The 17,072-nt window shown below is 37.4% G+C and overlaps 2 protein-coding genes across 4 annotated transcripts; one reads left to right on the forward strand and one right to left on the reverse strand.

The window, feature by feature from the left end:
• Nucleotides 1-350: 350 nt before the first annotated feature.
• Nucleotides 351-12,160, reverse strand: LOC143367944 (carbonic anhydrase 1). 3 transcript variants are annotated; one of them, XM_076810229.1, is made up of 6 exons: nt 12,019-12,160; nt 8,405-8,455; nt 3,755-3,910; nt 3,214-3,437; nt 2,411-2,638; nt 351-1,633 (listed from the first exon to the last, which is right to left on the reverse strand). In XM_076810229.1, exons 1-6 carry the CDS (start codon nt 12,062-12,064, stop codon nt 1,445-1,447), a joined length of 894 nt encoding a protein of 297 aa, XP_076666344.1. In that variant the 5' UTR covers nt 12,065-12,160; the 3' UTR covers nt 351-1,444. The 3 variants fall into 3 exon arrangements, with proteins under 3 accessions (XP_076666344.1, XP_076666336.1, XP_076666352.1); XM_076810221.1 differs by lacking the exon at nt 12,019-12,160 and adding an exon at nt 9,899-10,281; XM_076810237.1 differs by lacking the exons at nt 8,405-8,455; nt 12,019-12,160 and adding an exon at nt 4,163-4,264.
• A 2,149-nt stretch (nt 12,161-14,309) lies between these two features.
• Nucleotides 14,310-16,999, forward strand: LOC143367926 (TWiK family of potassium channels protein 18). The gene has a single exon (XM_076810197.1). The coding sequence runs from the start codon at nt 14,454-14,456 to the stop codon at nt 15,471-15,473; it is 1,020 nt and encodes a 339-aa protein (XP_076666312.1). The 5' UTR covers nt 14,310-14,453; the 3' UTR covers nt 15,474-16,999.
• The last annotated feature ends 73 nt before the right edge of the window (nt 17,000-17,072 follow it).

Consider the following 17,072-nt stretch of genomic DNA (forward strand, 5'->3'; position numbering starts at 1 on the left):
AAAAGTTTCAAGTCAAAAGTTAACTCTTTTAGTTAGATCTATCATTTGGTAAAAAAAAAACATATTTTACAGTTCCCGAGTTATAAAACGAAGTCGGAAAATAGCCAGATTTTCGGGGGTCAATTACACCCCCTTAGAGTGGAATTGGGTAGGAAATAAAAACTGTGTTGTAGTCGGGAGAAAATTCTCTACATATTCACAAAGTTTCAGATTTTTTTTGAATTTTCGGGTTCGGGATCTTCCCTTGTTAGCATGGAAGAGAGCAATTGTTGAGTTTGTAACTTGAATCTTCGTAAATATACTTACTTTATGTACAGAGTATAAAGAATATAAGTGACCACACATAGGTGTCTTGGTTGATTGAGATTTATTTAAACAAAAACAAATGCTCTATAGTTAATTTCGATTTCAATATTCTAACTAAAATTTTCTTTCTACTCCTACCTATTTCGCCACAATATTTCGTGTATTTTTAATGCAATTAACGCGATTACTATTAAACACTTATTGTTCCAAAAATAAAATTTACTGTTACATCCTTACACTCTTCTTTGATTAATTGCCACAACCAACGCGTATTTAAAATAATAGGAAATCCAGTGCTGCAAGCTCTTTATATTGGAACATGCACAGGTAGTACATCGATAAATACGATAACGTTCGCATAAAATTAATGAATAGACTGCGGATGTTTATGCACGTAATATATGCAAAAAAGCGTATGAAAATATGCACCTAAAAATATGCCATGTCTGTTTTTATCGAATTTGTTAAGAGTAGACCGACAGTTCCCAATTTCTTTATTGTGGCTGGAAGAATTTGTAACTCTGCCTTAATAAATGTTAAATTTGTAGCAACTTGTGTCTGTTGAAAAACATTCTGAACAGGTGCAATTGCAACATTATTTCCATTAAAAGTTTCAACTGCCTATTTGCAGAAATAAACTAAAGAGTGAAAATTAATAATTTTACTTTCTGCGGGTGTCAAGAGAAAAAAATGGTCGAACCTCTTTAATTATATCGAAATTGTTTATGTGTATCGGGCGATCGTAACGAGCGAATAATTAGTCTCTACTAATGATTTATTCTATCGCATAATATCAACATTGGTACGTATCGCTAATGTCACATAACGGATTGATAATTCCTCTATGATCGCAACCAAATACAGTGAGATAGATATAAAAGAAATATGTAACATATGTGCATATGCCTTTTATCAAAGCATGTGCGATATGCAAAATAATTTGTGCATATCAATAAATGCATTTGCACGAACATCCGCAGTCTATCGATGAAGTAATAAATATGGGGTGAGTCGCTTCGATTCAGAGAGTATAAATTACATGACATCAAAGTATATAACATTGTGCTACTCTATAAAAACGCGTGAACTCGACATCGATCAGATCAGACTTAATCGTACGTTTTTATCGGCCATAAATTTATGTGGAATATAATACTCGAATTAGCATACAGCTCAGGGGTGTATAGAGGAAATTAGGCGTGAGAAGTGTCGCGCCAGAGTATTCATCCAGGTGCTTATACACTGTTCTTTCCCCAATGGCCTGAGTCGGCCTATAATTAAAGTCCAAGGTGCCATTACTCGTCTTGACATGTTTGAAAGTATTTATCTGCAAATGATAGGAAGCACGTAAGTTGCCTAAGATTTCCTGGCGATAAGTACTTAAATGTTAGCAGTAATAATTCAGAATTTTAGTTGCTTTAATTTGTGCAGAAATAATTCCTTTACATGCCATATAGCAACCACGTGCTCTAACCATTTGGGTGCGGGGAACGCCCTTGAGCGTTCAACGACTATAATTAAGAGATGCAACTAAGGGAGTCACGCATGCGGCGCACGGCCTACAGATTTTCAACACCCTAAGTGTTAATTAGTTTCAGAAGGTTTATGGTTGGGCTCAGACTAGGATGGGAATGCACCCTTGTGAAGTGGCAAGATAAAATAGTTGAATAATTGAAGGAATGTCATTGATAGTGGAATCGTTTGTGATTAGATTTTTATGTAGGGTAAATGTCTCAATCACTGCCAGTGTCACTATTAGTGCCATTTTATTTATTTTACTTAATAAAAACGTAACGCAGAAAGAATAGTGTACACAAAAGTCATTATTATATAGAGTATTTTTTATACGTTACGTTTTTATTAAATAAAATAAATAAAATGTAGTGTTTAGAGAGAACAATTCAATTTTAGCGGAAAAAGAATTTTCATTTGTCGTTTACGTTGAACTATGCTTGCACTTGTTCTACCAAAAGCAATTGAGAAAGTTTCTTTTGGTAAACGAACACGTTTGGGAGCATTAGACTTTAGTTACGGGGTAAGACATACAGTTAAATAGTAGAAGAGTGGTTTCGACTAGCTATAAGAAAACAGTCGTTGAATTCACCTGCTCCTCCGATATAGGAAGTTTTTCAGCAAATATGTACCAAATGACAGATTCTTGACAGCCTGGAGTAGTTAAAGATCCCTCGTAACGGTAATACGTATGGCTGTTTGGTAAAAAAAGATAAGGAACCACCTGCGATATCATCCCACTTTTTTCCTCCAACCAGTTCGACACTACCTCCGTTTCCTTTATAACTGGTATTAAATCTAAGTTTTCTTCGTCACTCAGCTGCAATATAATTTTTTCACATGCTGCATCAAGGGCAATGCATTTTGACAGTAGAACCACCGATTACCGAAAATGAGGGAAATATGTCGAGCAATTTAATGAGTAATTTCTATAAGAAATCACGAAGTACATACTTTGGGACATAGTTTCGCATAATCTTACGTTCGAAACGGTAAATCGCGATTTCTGTACCAGAAGTGGAATCTGTGCAAGAAATATAATATGCACGTCTGCCAATTGTTTGATAAACAAAAAAGCATTCGTTCGTTTAGCTTTGAAAAAATAAGTAAAGCGTTATCCGAGGCGAAAAATTGTTTGCAAAATAGAAGTGATATAGTAATTGAAATAATTCATAACTTAAACTATAATTCTTTCATTTTCTGCTTTAAATAATTTTCACCCAAGTCTGCTTTGAAAAAGAAATTCACCGCGGGGGTCACTTTACCCAAAACTTTCCCAGCAAGAAGCGATCTCTCTAAAATGCCTAGCCGATTGAAATGGACGTTTTCAAAAGCCCTGCCCCACTCAAAGTGTTAGTACAATTAATGAAACTTAAATCCTGTTAATGGGTATACCTGGAATAAGGTGGCGACAACAGCGATACCATTCTCGTGCTGCGATGCCGCAGTCACGTTCTCGTATCGAGCATCGTAATGCACGAAGTGCAATTCTAGCGCGTCACGATTGTCATCCACGGTGTGTTCCGCGGGCCAGTGAAAGTGCATTTGGTCCAAAGTATATGTAGACGAAAGATTCCCCCCTTTAAGGTGAAGAGCCGCGTTAAGTAATCGAACCTGCACTGCAAAAGAACGTAAATTCAAATTAAATACGTCGCGCTGCATTTCTTCGAGGGGATGAAGGGGTGGCATTATCGAGGGGGCGGTGCATCGGTTAACGTGCACCAAACACATTACATTCCCCCAGTGAAAGAGTAAAGGTAAAAATCAGTTTCCACTTGGAAGTCAATTGGTCCACCTTGTAAAATTAAAAAAAAAATTAGCTAACTCTGCAAGTAGATAAAAATGGCATTTCATTGTGTTTCCATCTACATTCTGCTTAAAATAATATTGCATCGAAAGTGAAGCGTCTCACTTCACTTCCTTCTGTATTACATACCGGAGTGACCATTATTGATGACTTTCGCATGAACTGGCTGGTCGTATGTTATGAATTTAAGTTGGTCAAGATCTGCTTCCACGGTGTCCGCGGTAACAATATTTATCGGCGATTGTTTCGTCCCAGTCGTACATATCCCCGGCCAGTGCGTCGGACCTAAAAGCAAAGCGACAGAATCCACTACACGTGCGTCCATCTGAACGCTGCCGCAGGGTAGAGCACTAACTCTGCCCGCTTCAAACACCTTCGCTATTGTCCGATCTGCTAAGAGAACGGTGCGCGCAAAAGTCGTGCGACATTAAGGGAGACACGGTTTAAGTAGCAATAATTATTTTTGATGGCTGAAGGCGCAATGGAGATTTCACGGTCGCCTTCATGTTTTTAAATGAAACCGTATGTTTTTATTACCATAATCACGAGTACGAAAGAGTGACGCGCGCATTGTTCTTGCTCTCTCATCTATTTTCATTCCCACTCGCGACTGAACGGAGAATTCTCTTGTCCAAGACCATCTGGCAAGTTAGCATAGAATTTGTCTTCGCTTCGCCTACGATAATATAGTAATAGAAACGTTTGGCTTGATTATAAAGAAAAATGAAGACCTTGGAATCTGCTCCTTAAAAGGGAAATAATTAAAATTATAAATAAAATTAAAATAGAAGGATATTTGTATAAATAATTAAAATAGAAGGATATTTGTATAAATAATTAAAATAGAAGGATATTTGTATAAATAATTAAAATAGAAGGATATTTGTATAAATAATTAAAATAGAAGGATATTTGTATAAATAATTAAAATAGAAGGATATTTGTATAAATAATTAAAATAGAAGGATACTTGTATAAATAATTAAAATAGAAGGATATTTGTATAAATAATTAAAATAGAAGGATATTTGTATAAATAATTAAAATAGAAGGATATTTGTATAAATAATTAAAATAGAAGGATATTTGTATAAATAATTAAAATAGAAGGATATTTGTATAAATAATTAAAATAGAAGGATACTTGTATAAATAATTAAAATAGAAGGATATTTGTATAAATAATTAAAATAGAAGGATACTTGTATAAATAATTAAAATAGAAGGATATTTGTATAAATAATTAAAATAGAAGGATACTTGTATAAATAATTGAAATAGAAGGATATTTGTATAAATAATTAAAATAGAAGGATATTTGTATAAATAATTAAAATAGAAGGATATTTGTATAAATAATTAAAATAGAAGGATATTTGTATAAATAATTAAAATAGAAGGATATTTGTATAAATAATTAAAATAGAAGGATACTTGTATAAATAATTAAAATAGAAGGATATTTGTATAAATAATTAAAATAGAATGATATTTGTATAAATAATTAAAATAGAAGGATATTTGTATAAGTCCAATGAACATGGCCACCCCGAGGGTCACTTCCCCGGCTGTCAGTCGCTTTAAAATGTTGAAGTGTGAACCACGTCTGCTTCTTTCTTGTTGTTTGCGCTATCTGTCTTTAAAACAAACATGCTAGCAGGGTGAACACGTGAGACATGGAGCATGGTGTTGATCCCTCGGTGGTCCCGAGGGGCCGAAATATTTTGCGCCAAGTATAGATCCGCAGAACCTGCAGCAACCGCGCAACCGGTTGGATATAGACAAGTGCAGCGATCCTCCACCTCTCGATCCGTATAAATATAGGACCGTCGACAGGCGGAATGTAGTTTAAATACAGACTGACTGATGTGCACGCGCTGTCGTCGACAAATGTCAGTTGTTCCACGAGTCAGCTTTAACAGGCTCTTTGATACAGAGGATGATTCGCTCCGTGTTACCCACAATGCACGAAAACCACCCCCTGCGGTAAAGCAGTTTCTTTACTCTCGCGTCAAACAATGACACGATAACTAATCCTAGGATTTAAGGATTATTGTTGGCGCCACTTAGGGTTTATACAAAACCCGGCTTTTGGTAAACAGTGGTTTTTAAATTCAAGTATTAAAAAAAAAATGTTTCGCGTTTTTACAAAAAAAAATAAGACAGTAAAAAATATTTATACTTGTCGAATTTTTCAGTTCATTTAATATTTATGGAATCACAGAAATATAACTAAATAAAATATACTCTATCGATACGAAATTAAATAAACAAGAAAAAACTAAAATAACAAATTCGTCCAAATTTTCAGTTCATTTATATATTTAAGGAGGTACAAAAATATAACAAAATAAAATATACTCCATACAAAACCAATTTTAAAAAAATGAATTAACTGAAATGCGTAGAAAATACATATAAATTATAACGCTTTATTTCATTTAGTATTTTTCTTCTGGAAATATGAACTGGTGAAGATTAGTTTTACAGTAAACTTTTACTACAATATGCTTGTGCCCGAGGCGATTTAAAGTTGAATTGTTAACATTTTTAATTAAATAATTAATTAATTAATTATTCAATATTGAGTCTAGTCTCTAAAGCCGATATTTTAAATTTACGAACGGGTTTTTGAATTTTTCACATTTATAAAAAAAAAAAATTTATAACGTCAAACCCTAGTACCACTGGCCTCTTCTGGTACCCCAATCAAAGGAAATTAAATTTTAAGATATAATTCGTACTGATGGAACATTATTTTTGTTACCGTTTGTAGTATAAACTTTCTTTTCGCCACTACTGTATGTGTAAGTACTTATTACGTCACAGTCTGAGTAGGTACACTTGACTATATTCGCCTGACTACGAGTGCCTGCGTCTTGTCTGACTCTTGACAGGCTGAAGTCACTGTCTGACAATAGTCGATTTACAAATCGATCTCAATTCTCAAATTCACTGTTCTATAATAAGGTTTTGAAAAATGACCCTTGAAGTCGGTCAGGCTTTCCCAAGCGATTGCATCTGCTGGAAAAGTTTCGTCGTAAATTAATGAAAACTTCAACTTCTATATTGTCTGCGAAATCTTAATGGGAGTACTACCAGCGGATAGGCGAAGTTTTCTCGATTAAAATGAGTCCAAACACGACCTTATTCGGGGCACTCTTAATTATACATAATTCGAATCGCCTCCGAATTTCGAATACCAAGTACAGTACAGTCTCCAAAAGTGAAGCTGGCTCGGGACCGGTCAGTTTTACTTTCGAATCCGGTGGACTATTCGGCTTGCCTTTATTCTCTGCCGCGGCTCACGAGAGGGGGGGGGGGACTAAGAATGACAGAGAGGGCACGCGACGGCGACAGGCCATAAATCACGGTGCCCTCTCCCCCATTCTCAGTCCCTCTCGCTCGCCGCGGCAAGTACAAAAGAAGTAGTGGGGATGGCGGATTGACCACTTACGGAGGCAGTACTGTACATCATGTATGATTAAAATTAGCCCGAATAATGTCGAGTTTGGACTCTTTTTCATCAGAAGAATCTCGCTAATCCATTGGCGATATTTTCACGAGGATCTAATGCAAACACACAGAAACTAAAATTTTCATTGCTAGATGACTCATTGGAGAATCGATTGCCACGCGAGGGAAGGACCAGTGAGGTGTCGAAGTACTTCTACCTACAAAACAAACTTTGAGCTTCACTTGCTTTCGCCGTAAAAATTCGAGGACTCTCCGGAAATATTAGTAAAGACAACACGGAGATCTAATGACTGCACTCTTGTTAGAGTAACGTGTTGTACAACGTTTCCATTTAAAGAACTCGCGTCTTCGGATCTTTAAATGGTCTCCACGCCCATGAAGGTTTCGTCTAATCGGACTCGTGTCTCCCTTGGAACCACGCAACTTTCGCTTGACACATTTTTGTCTAGAGGTAATATCGACATAAATCGGTGAGGTAATTTCCAGTGCCTCCCTGTATACTTAAGGGGGTAGGTTACCCTCGATAGCCCTAAAAAGGCCCCTTTTTCAAACGCAAATTGTAAAATGATAAATAACAGTAGAGAGAACGTTTTTTTTTAGTGTTAATCGTTATTCTATGAGCTTTAACACAAAGAAAGAGAAGTCTAAATATCTCTATGTACATAAAAGTTGTGAGTGAAAACGTAAAGACATGTACCCGGTGTACCGTTTGATGGTGAACATAAAATCTCGAAAACCGCTCCAACGATTCGATTGAAAATTTAATCAGAGATGCAGAAAACCGTTCTCTACGATGTGTCGGAAGCAGATTTTCGAGAAAAAAATAATACAATTTTTATGTTGAAAAATACGATTTTTTCGATTTCTTGTATAAAAAATATTTTTATCTTTTTTTTAAGAATTCATCTCGAAAATCTGCTCCCGACACATCGTAGGGAATGGTTTTCTGCATCTCTCATTAAATTTTCATCCAAATCGTTGGAGCGGTTTTCGAGATTTTAATGTCACCATCAAATGGTGCACCGCGTACACGCCTTTACGTTTTTACTCACAACTTTTATGTACATAGAGATAATTAGACTTTTCTTTTTTTGCGTTAAAGCTCATAGAATAACGATTAAAAGTAGAAAAAACGTTCTCTCTACTGTTATTTATCACTTTACAATTTGCGTTTGAAGAAGGGCCTTTTTTAGGGCTATCGAGAGTAACCTACGCCCTTAAGCCTCCGTAGCCTCGCGCCGCAAGTAATATTGAGATTACTACTTGTTAGTTACATCTAAGTATTATTGACAAACGGATTACCGTGGTCCCCGGAATATGCCCAATCATCGGACGCTGTTACCATGTATAAACCTGAAACGAAACAAAATTTCCACGTGAGAACCTTAAAGTTGCAAATCCACGACGAGAGAAAAATATCGTGTCTCACACGAGACTGTAATCCCATGAGACAATTATTTAATTATTTTGCCATTAGTTTCACGAAACTACTTAGGCTCTCATCAGACAAGTTTCATGATTATATGTTCCAAGAATAACAAAAATATCTTTCGCGACTATTTCCATTTTTTTACATTTAGTTGTTGCTGAGATTTTTGTCTCACGATTGAAAAGTCTCGTGTAAAATCGCATCGTGGATTCGCACCTTAACGCATGTATTCCATTAAAAAAAAAAACTACTGTGCAGTGCGCATGTAGCTATCAGTCATCGATTTAAACTTGAAGATTCCAAGTGTATAAAAAAAGGAAATGGATGCAAAAAAGTATTTAGCTGTTTACATCGAAAAGCTCGTCCAAAAGTTCTTGGTATCATACAAATCAACGAAACACACGAAATGTTCCAATATCGAGCCTGATCGCGCTTTCATCGTTTTCCATCAAATCCATCCGCACTGATACCGCGCCTGCTCCTGCGCCAAACGTGCATTTGTCCAATAAGCTTGATAACTCATTGAATGCGTGCGGCAGGAAACAAAATTGACCCTGTTCATTGTTCACCGCGTCGGGTTTATTTAAACAAACACGTTCCCATGAACGATATTCCGTGCAGAGAAACTTCCGAGAATACTGCCGGGATACCTGCGCTCGGAGATTCTAAATTGCTACACAATCGGTCATTGAAGAAACGCTGTCGTTTTCTAGATTGACGCATTGTACAGTACCGATGAACAATTCGAACGGCCCGCAGATTTTAATGAACATAATGCATACTTCCGCTGGCTGTGCTGGTCAGACTTTTCTTACCGATTTCGGATGTACTGCTCCGAGGTGGACTGACAAATTGATTTAATTAGAAACAAATGAATGCGTTGCGCTGCTGAAAATGTCGCGTGTATTTCCCTCCCCAAAGTCCTCTTTAAAGTGGATAAGTTTCACTTCAACGTTATTTAATGATAGATTATTGGGGTTCACAGATTTGGCGTCATTAAAATAAAGTGTCCCTCCGCGTTGACACTTTTTGACTTCTCATGCATGATCAATTTATAACAGAACGTTTCACTGTGCGATATACATTTCACCGAACACCTCACGACGAAATGGGCACTGTAATTCGCTGCAGCGCTACTTGCGAGAGGAATAAAATTTTTACGACAGCTGTAACAGTCGCTTTTAGCCAGCATGAAATTGCAGTGAAAGAAAAGTGTTTGCGAAGGGGAAATAACTCAAGATTGATGTACAGTAGGAACTAAGGTAGTGTGAGCGTTTTAACAGAGAGGTTTTCATTTTTATGTAATAGAGCATTAACGAAATTAAGTAATTTAGTCTCTTACGGAGATAGAGAAACTTGCTTCTTACCTATGACGGTAGGAATAATTATGTACGGACTTTTCATGGTTACAACGCTACCTCGGGGCTGCCGGAGTTTGCGGTCATCTGATGACGCGTACGTGATGACGATGAGCATACTACTGATGTACGCGATGTGAATCTAACTGGATAACCCCGAGATTACACGAGACCCCATTGCACGAGATTCAGTTTATGCATCGTGCCCTCCATTGTAGTCACCGTGTATGTGCCAATTGACCCCCTCCCCCTTATCTAGTTAAAAAATAAATACAGGTCTATCGAATGTTGAATCACAAATGTGACGTCGCGGTGAATCCTGGGCCTGGTGCACGAGCGGGGCTCATTCTGAATATCTTAACCTGCTAACCTGGCAAGACGAGTTAACTCGTCATTTGAAAATACTTCTACGGTGAGTAAGACGAGTTAACTCGTCATTTGAAAATACTTCTACAGTGACTAAGACGATCTAACTCGTCATTTGGAAATGATTTTGCAGTGGGCAAGACGAGGTAACTCGTCATTTGAAAATGACTTTACAGTGGACAAGACGAATTAACTCGTCATTTGAAAATACTTCTACGGTGAGTAAGACGAATTTAACTCGTCATTTGAAAATGCTTCTACAGTGAGTGAGCCGAGTTAACTCGTCGTTTGAAAATAGTTCTACAGTGGGCGAGACGAGTTAACTCGTCATTTGAAAATGCTTCTACAGTGGGCGAGACGAGTTAACTCGTCATTTGAAAATGCTTCTACAGTGAGTAAGACGAGTTAACTCGGCGTTTGAAAATAGTTCTACAGTGGGCGAGACGAGTTAACTCGTCATTTGAAAGTGTCTTCACAGTGGGCGGGACGAGTTAACTCGTCATTTGAAAATGACTTTACAGTGGACAAGACGAGGTAACTCGTCATTTGAAAATGACTTTAAAGTGGACAAGACGAGTTAACTCGTCATTTGAAAATGACTTTACAGTGGGCAAGACGAGGTAACTCGTCATTTGAAAATGACTTTACAGTGGACAAGACGAGTTAACTCGTCATTTGAAAATACTTCTACAGTGAGTGAGCCGAGTTAACTCGTCGTTTGAAAATAGTTCTACAGTGGGCGAGACGAGTTAACTCGTCATTTGAAAATGCTTCTACAGTGAGTAAGACGAGTTAACTCGGCGTTTGAAAATAGTTCTACAGTGGGCGAGACGAGTTAACTCGTCATTTGAAAGTGTCTTCACAGTGGGCGGGACGAGTTAACTCGTCATTTGAAAATGACTTTACAATGGGCGGGACGAGTTAACTCGTCATTTCAAAAGTACCCATACATCTGATTAAGAAGTGACAAAATACATCAACAAATATGAATCGTTGAAAAGATCTTTTTATTAGAAATGACGTTGTTTTTGGGAAAATCGAACTTTAATTGTCTTGGTAGGCCAGTGCACGCATTTTCAAATTTGATTTTCTGGAAAATAAAGCCTCGTTCGAAGAATATTTTTGTTATTGTATTTCATCTCTGCATTTATACAATATTTACTATTGCAGATTGCTAATTGCTAATCAGACGAGTTTTCCGAATCAATTTTCTCGAAAATGAGAATTCGTAAAAAATGTTATGCTATAGCTTCACCTTACTTCTTCGTGTAGAATCGCCCCCTTTCGTATTGCACCCCCCACTTCGATGGCACCCTGTATATTCGACAGGGGCATATCTTGCGTTCAATTCAATACGATATTCAAACGATTAAAGTGACAACAGCATTATTGTTTTGAATGTAAAATGTGTAAAGGGTTCTTTGACAACGAGGGGTATTATTTTTCTATCACTGTGAGACTGTACCTATGCCACAAAAAATGAAAATTCACTGACTCGCAAGGAGAGGTAAAGAAAGTTTAAATTTAATTGGACTGACTACCAATGCAGAACTGTTTTAAAACATAATGCTTACAACGTAAATTGTCAATTGAGACAAATAAGTAATTGCCTACGCTTATATAGTCTCCCCGAATGAGAAGCAGTTGAATCGCATTGCACGATTTGGTTTAGAGGCTCGTTACAGGGTAAAAATCTCCAGCTATATGCTGCTTAACGATTAATTATAAATTCTGGGAAATTGCGATTTTATGCGTCACTTTACCTGCATGTAAGAAGTTCAGCGAAAGAATGAAATATTTTAAGTCCATTTGAATGCTACAGCTTGGCGATGTACGGGACGTTTTCGCGAGATGGTACACCGTGGTCGAGAACTTCTACTCAACTGATCTTCTTCGCAATTTTCTCGGCCACGTCGACGTGTTCTACGATAGGGTTTGTATAAAGCCATTGCCCAAATTAATAGGTTTACGATGGCACCTTATCATCTACTGGTGTATACACACAGAGTCATCAGAATAGAATTGTTATAAACTGGTCGAAGATAAATATAGATCGTTTTAATGATTCGTGAGGACCAAGACCGAAGACTGTCTTTGAACTATCAAAGCTATTTTTGAAACTCCTCGCAATTAAAATTCCTTCGATACTTGCAAAAATGGACTCCTTTAAATATAGAGGTTTAATAATTAACAAATCAAACGAATGTACCATTAGGGGTTGAATACTTTATTGTAGCTATAAATCCAATAAATGGGCAGTAAAATAGGGGTGTTATTTATCAAATTGAAAGATATAAAGTAAACAATACCTTACGTGTACATATGTAAAATGAAAATTTTTGCGAGATATACATTGACACTTTTGGGGAAGAGAATGTTTCTCATGAAATGTAAGTGCTAACAGGAAATAAATTATGAAGGTATTGAAATACGTAAACTGAAGTAGTTAAACAGTTACCAAATTCTCGACATAGAGACCCTTCTTACTTAGAACGTTAAGATATTTTTAGACATCTATGCACGCTGAAATTATCCGACGAACACTAACTGTTTGCCGTAGCAATCAAAATACCACGTAGATATATAATCTTGCTATTCTAGGGTGCAATCTGAAATTATAAAATATGCGATCCCAGACGTACATAATCTCTCTAGATCAGCGTTTCCCAACGTTTTTTGAGCCACGACCCGATTTTATAATATTCATGCAACCTGCGGCGCCCCCTCACCCGTCGTACAAGGTAAGCAAAATTTAATAAGGTAAAGAAAATACATTAAAAATAGGCATTTCAGAATATACTTCAAACTTGATTAATAATGTTTAATTATATTGATACGTATATTAAATACACTTACAGATATTCAATAGATTTAGTTGTCTGATTTAGTGCGATGGTCGTGCTTGCATCTGGGTAAGCAGCTTTTTGTTTTTCATTTATGAAAAATCAGTGTTACATTATTATTAGAATATGACAATGCAACGATACTAAAATAAATAAGTGCTAAGAATCGTCAACTAAAAATATTCGCGGTGATCCCCCCTGAAACCACTTCGCGGTCCCTTGGGAGTCTCGACCCACAGTTTCAGAACCACTGCTCTAGATTTCTAAGAAATCAGAACGTTGAGATTATCAACGATGCCTCGATAGCAGTAAATTAATAAAAATATTTACCTATTAAAAAATACATACGCGCGAACGTACGCAAAGTCAGAAATATAATAAAAGATTTCGATTATATTAACATAACTATATTATTGGGAAACCAGGATCTCATATTAAGTTTAAGCAATTACTCCATTTCCTGTGCTACAATCACGGCAGAGTTGGGCAAAATGTAATCGAATTACAAATGGAAAATTACGATTAAAATGTAATTGTGTAATTGATTACACATTATTTCCTGTAATCGTTAGGTACTTGACCACAATTTTCTCAGCTACTTAAATGAACAATTACAGAAACATAATGTATAATCAATTACACGATTACATTTTAATCGTAATTTGCCATTTATAATTAGATTACATTTTGCCCAACTCTGAATCACCGTCACATTGATTTTATATCTAAACTTAGTATATCTACGCTACAGTGTTCGATCCTTCTTAATAAAATCATCTTCTAATTACTGCCATCCATCAATTAAAAACGTTCACCAATATCACATTCAAATTACTATATTACCATAATCATATCTTAATGCCTCTACAACCGATTCAAAAATCCAGTCCAATCAACCCTAAACTTAAAGGAAAAGCAACCCCATTTAAACGCGTTAAATAAAAAGTACCTACTAAAAAAATAAAAAATAATAAAAGTCAATATGAAGTGTATGACTGCTAACGCGATGTTTCCCAGCGGACTGCACAATCGCCGCCATTCCCGTTTCGATTAAATAATTATTCAAAGATATCTTAAGTATCTTCGGCTACGTGTGCGCGGGCGTAGGCAGAAGCGTTACACATACCACGAGGAGAGTGGAGCAACGAAAGAGGAAGAGAGAGAGAGAAAGAAAGAGAGAGAGAGGACAGGGCGACGGGGAAGGAGAGAATGATAGAGGGTAACATGAAACGGCGCCTTCCGACAGAAATAGAAAAGCGGCACGAAAGTCGCTTAGTGTCAGCCAACGTGAAGTTCTATGTAGCCAGGCACTGGCTCCAAGCATTACCGGCTGATTTCGATCTCGTGTGCGAATAATGATGCGTGCCCCAATAAGATCCTCCCTGAGGAGCCGCGACTCCTCTTCGACATCCACCGATCCGGATCCCAAGGAGCGCATAAAAGACTGCTGCCGAAAACTGGTCGCTTTTATGTGCACCCAGGTGGGCGTCGGCGGGCTCGTGGTCGGTTACGCTATAATAGGCGCGTTCGGTTTCATAATGATCGAGACCCAGGGGCCGATTTCGTCAGCGGTCTGCAGCCAGGGATCGATCAGGAAGCAATACGCCGACGAGCTCTGGTTCAGCACGGCGAGCAATCGGACGGTGAACGTGTTCGACAAAACAGCGTTCTATACGCTGTCCAATCGGATCCTGCGACGCTATCAGGACAACTTCACCAGCAGCTACAAGAAGGACAGTTGCAGCGGCCTAACACCGACCGACCTATGGTCGTTCCCGGCGGCTATGATGTTCTGCCTCTCCGTGTTCACGATGATCGGTTACGGGACCCTGGTGCCGCAGACAGCCTGGGGCAAGGGCGTCACGGTCATCTACGCGGTCCTGGGGATACCACTCTACGTGCTGTACTTTCTGAACATGGGCAAGGTGCTGGCGCAGACCTTCCGCTGGCTGTACACGTGGCTGCACGAGTGCACCGGCAAGAGGAAGCCTGGCCAGAGGATCACCGTCCCGTCGACAGCCTGCCTTTGGGTGACGTTCGGCTACGTTTTAGGCGGCTCGATAATGTTCGCCGAGTGGGAAGGATGGGACTACTTGGACAGTGCGTATTTCTGCGTGACATCGTTGTGCAAGATCGGGGTGGGGGATCTTGTGCCCGGGTGGACGCATGGAGATCTCACCGCTGACAGCCAGACGAAGCTGATAATAAATTTCGTTTATTTGCTGCTCGGCATGGGACTTATCGCTATGTGCTACGATCTAATGAAGGAGGACGTTTACGTGAAAGCTAGGGAGCTGAAGGAGCAATTCATTCAAATCGTCGATGCTGTTCACTATCAGATAGAAACCTGTTGCGCATCAGAAACCACAGATTAGGTAGATTAAGTGGTACCAGAGGTGGGCGAAATTTTTATTTAAATAGAATTTCGAATAATTAGTGAATGTTAAAAAAAATATTCGTCGTGTGTTGAATAAGTTGATCAGGGTTAACTTTCAGAAAATTAACTTTATTCGTTAAATAGTGTAAAGTGATCTTTATTTGATCTGTTATATAATTTCTTATTCAGTTAAGGCCCAACTCTGAGGGGTACGCCTGGTATGTTCAAAGTAAAAATTTCGCTAAGTATTTAAGGATGACAGTGGTAAGGAATATAATTGAACTATGGTAATTGAAGGATCGGGAAGATATAATGCAATACAACTTTATGATTTGAGAATTATGTGAATTAAATACAGAACATAGTTAGAAAGATGCCTTTAAAGTTTATGCTTGGTCGAATTCCTGTTAGTGTCAAATTTTATGTTACTAAAATATGGCATGTATCCTGAGAATTTATTACCAAACGTAGGACGTATAGATTGACAGCGACCATTAAGGACTGCTTTTAGGCAGATACATCATGGATACATTGAACATTCTTGCAGTAAATGCAAAAGCAACATTGATTTTGTATCGTCGCTATAATTGTTGTGTACTTGATGTTTAATATTTAATCTCAGTTTTTGGGGGGCCAGAAAACACTAGCAGTAACGTGTGAAGACTTTTGTAATGTCTCTGCATTTATCATTTTTGTATTATAGTAAGGAAACTACGTGCATTTTTATTTGCCCCTTTATTATATAGAATACTATAATAATAAAAGAAAATTAGACCGAATAAAAAAGGTGTTGGTGATTTTAATGTCTCACGCCGACGTGACACCATATTTTTCCATGTTTTGGAGATAATTATACCAGACATTGTATAAAATGTGTTCCAGAATAATGTAACAAATGAAAACATGCAAATTCCTCGTGTAAAGATAAATTGAAGAATCTAGAATTCATTTTAAAACGTGCGCAGTTTGGCATTAACACTGAAATATTTTATTATTTAGATTTTTTTTTATTAGCTAGAAAACTAGTCGCGTGGAATAAAATTTAAGTAGAATATTGTAAAGAGGAGAATACGAAATATAGTTGTAATCATTGCAGAATAATCTCCTTGTAAATAATAAAAAGGGTGTTAATAATAGTTTTAAAAGTCGAGGAATTACACAGATTCAAATTTAACGTCACGGGAAAGAACGCTTCAACTTTCCTTTCTAATTCAAACGTGATTGGTCACTGTTTTTCGCGCCGTGAAACTGCGCATTCTGAAATGCGCACTGGCGCACATGGCGCGTTTCAGCAATATCAAAGAAGCGTTTACATGTAGCGTTCATTACAATATCTTAGCTGACAAGCGGTCATAAGCCACTTTAATAGCGAATTCGGTATCCTTTCACTGACTCCGCTGGTGTCAGAAATTATCGTAATGTCTTGAAATGCCATCTTTTAGTATTGCTGTACACTAAGAGAAAATAAAAACCATAACCTTAACCTTATTTCTGGTTTTATACCCATGTCTACCCGCATATATATATACACGCTACGTTTCTCTCTTGTAACATTTTAACTAAACATTCGATTTTTATAATGTATGAGAACTGGACC

Source organism: Andrena cerasifolii, chromosome 1 (genome assembly GCF_050908995.1).
Source record: "Andrena cerasifolii isolate SP2316 chromosome 1, iyAndCera1_principal, whole genome shotgun sequence".
Lineage (NCBI taxonomy): Eukaryota > Metazoa > Arthropoda > Insecta > Hymenoptera > Andrenidae > Andrena > Andrena cerasifolii.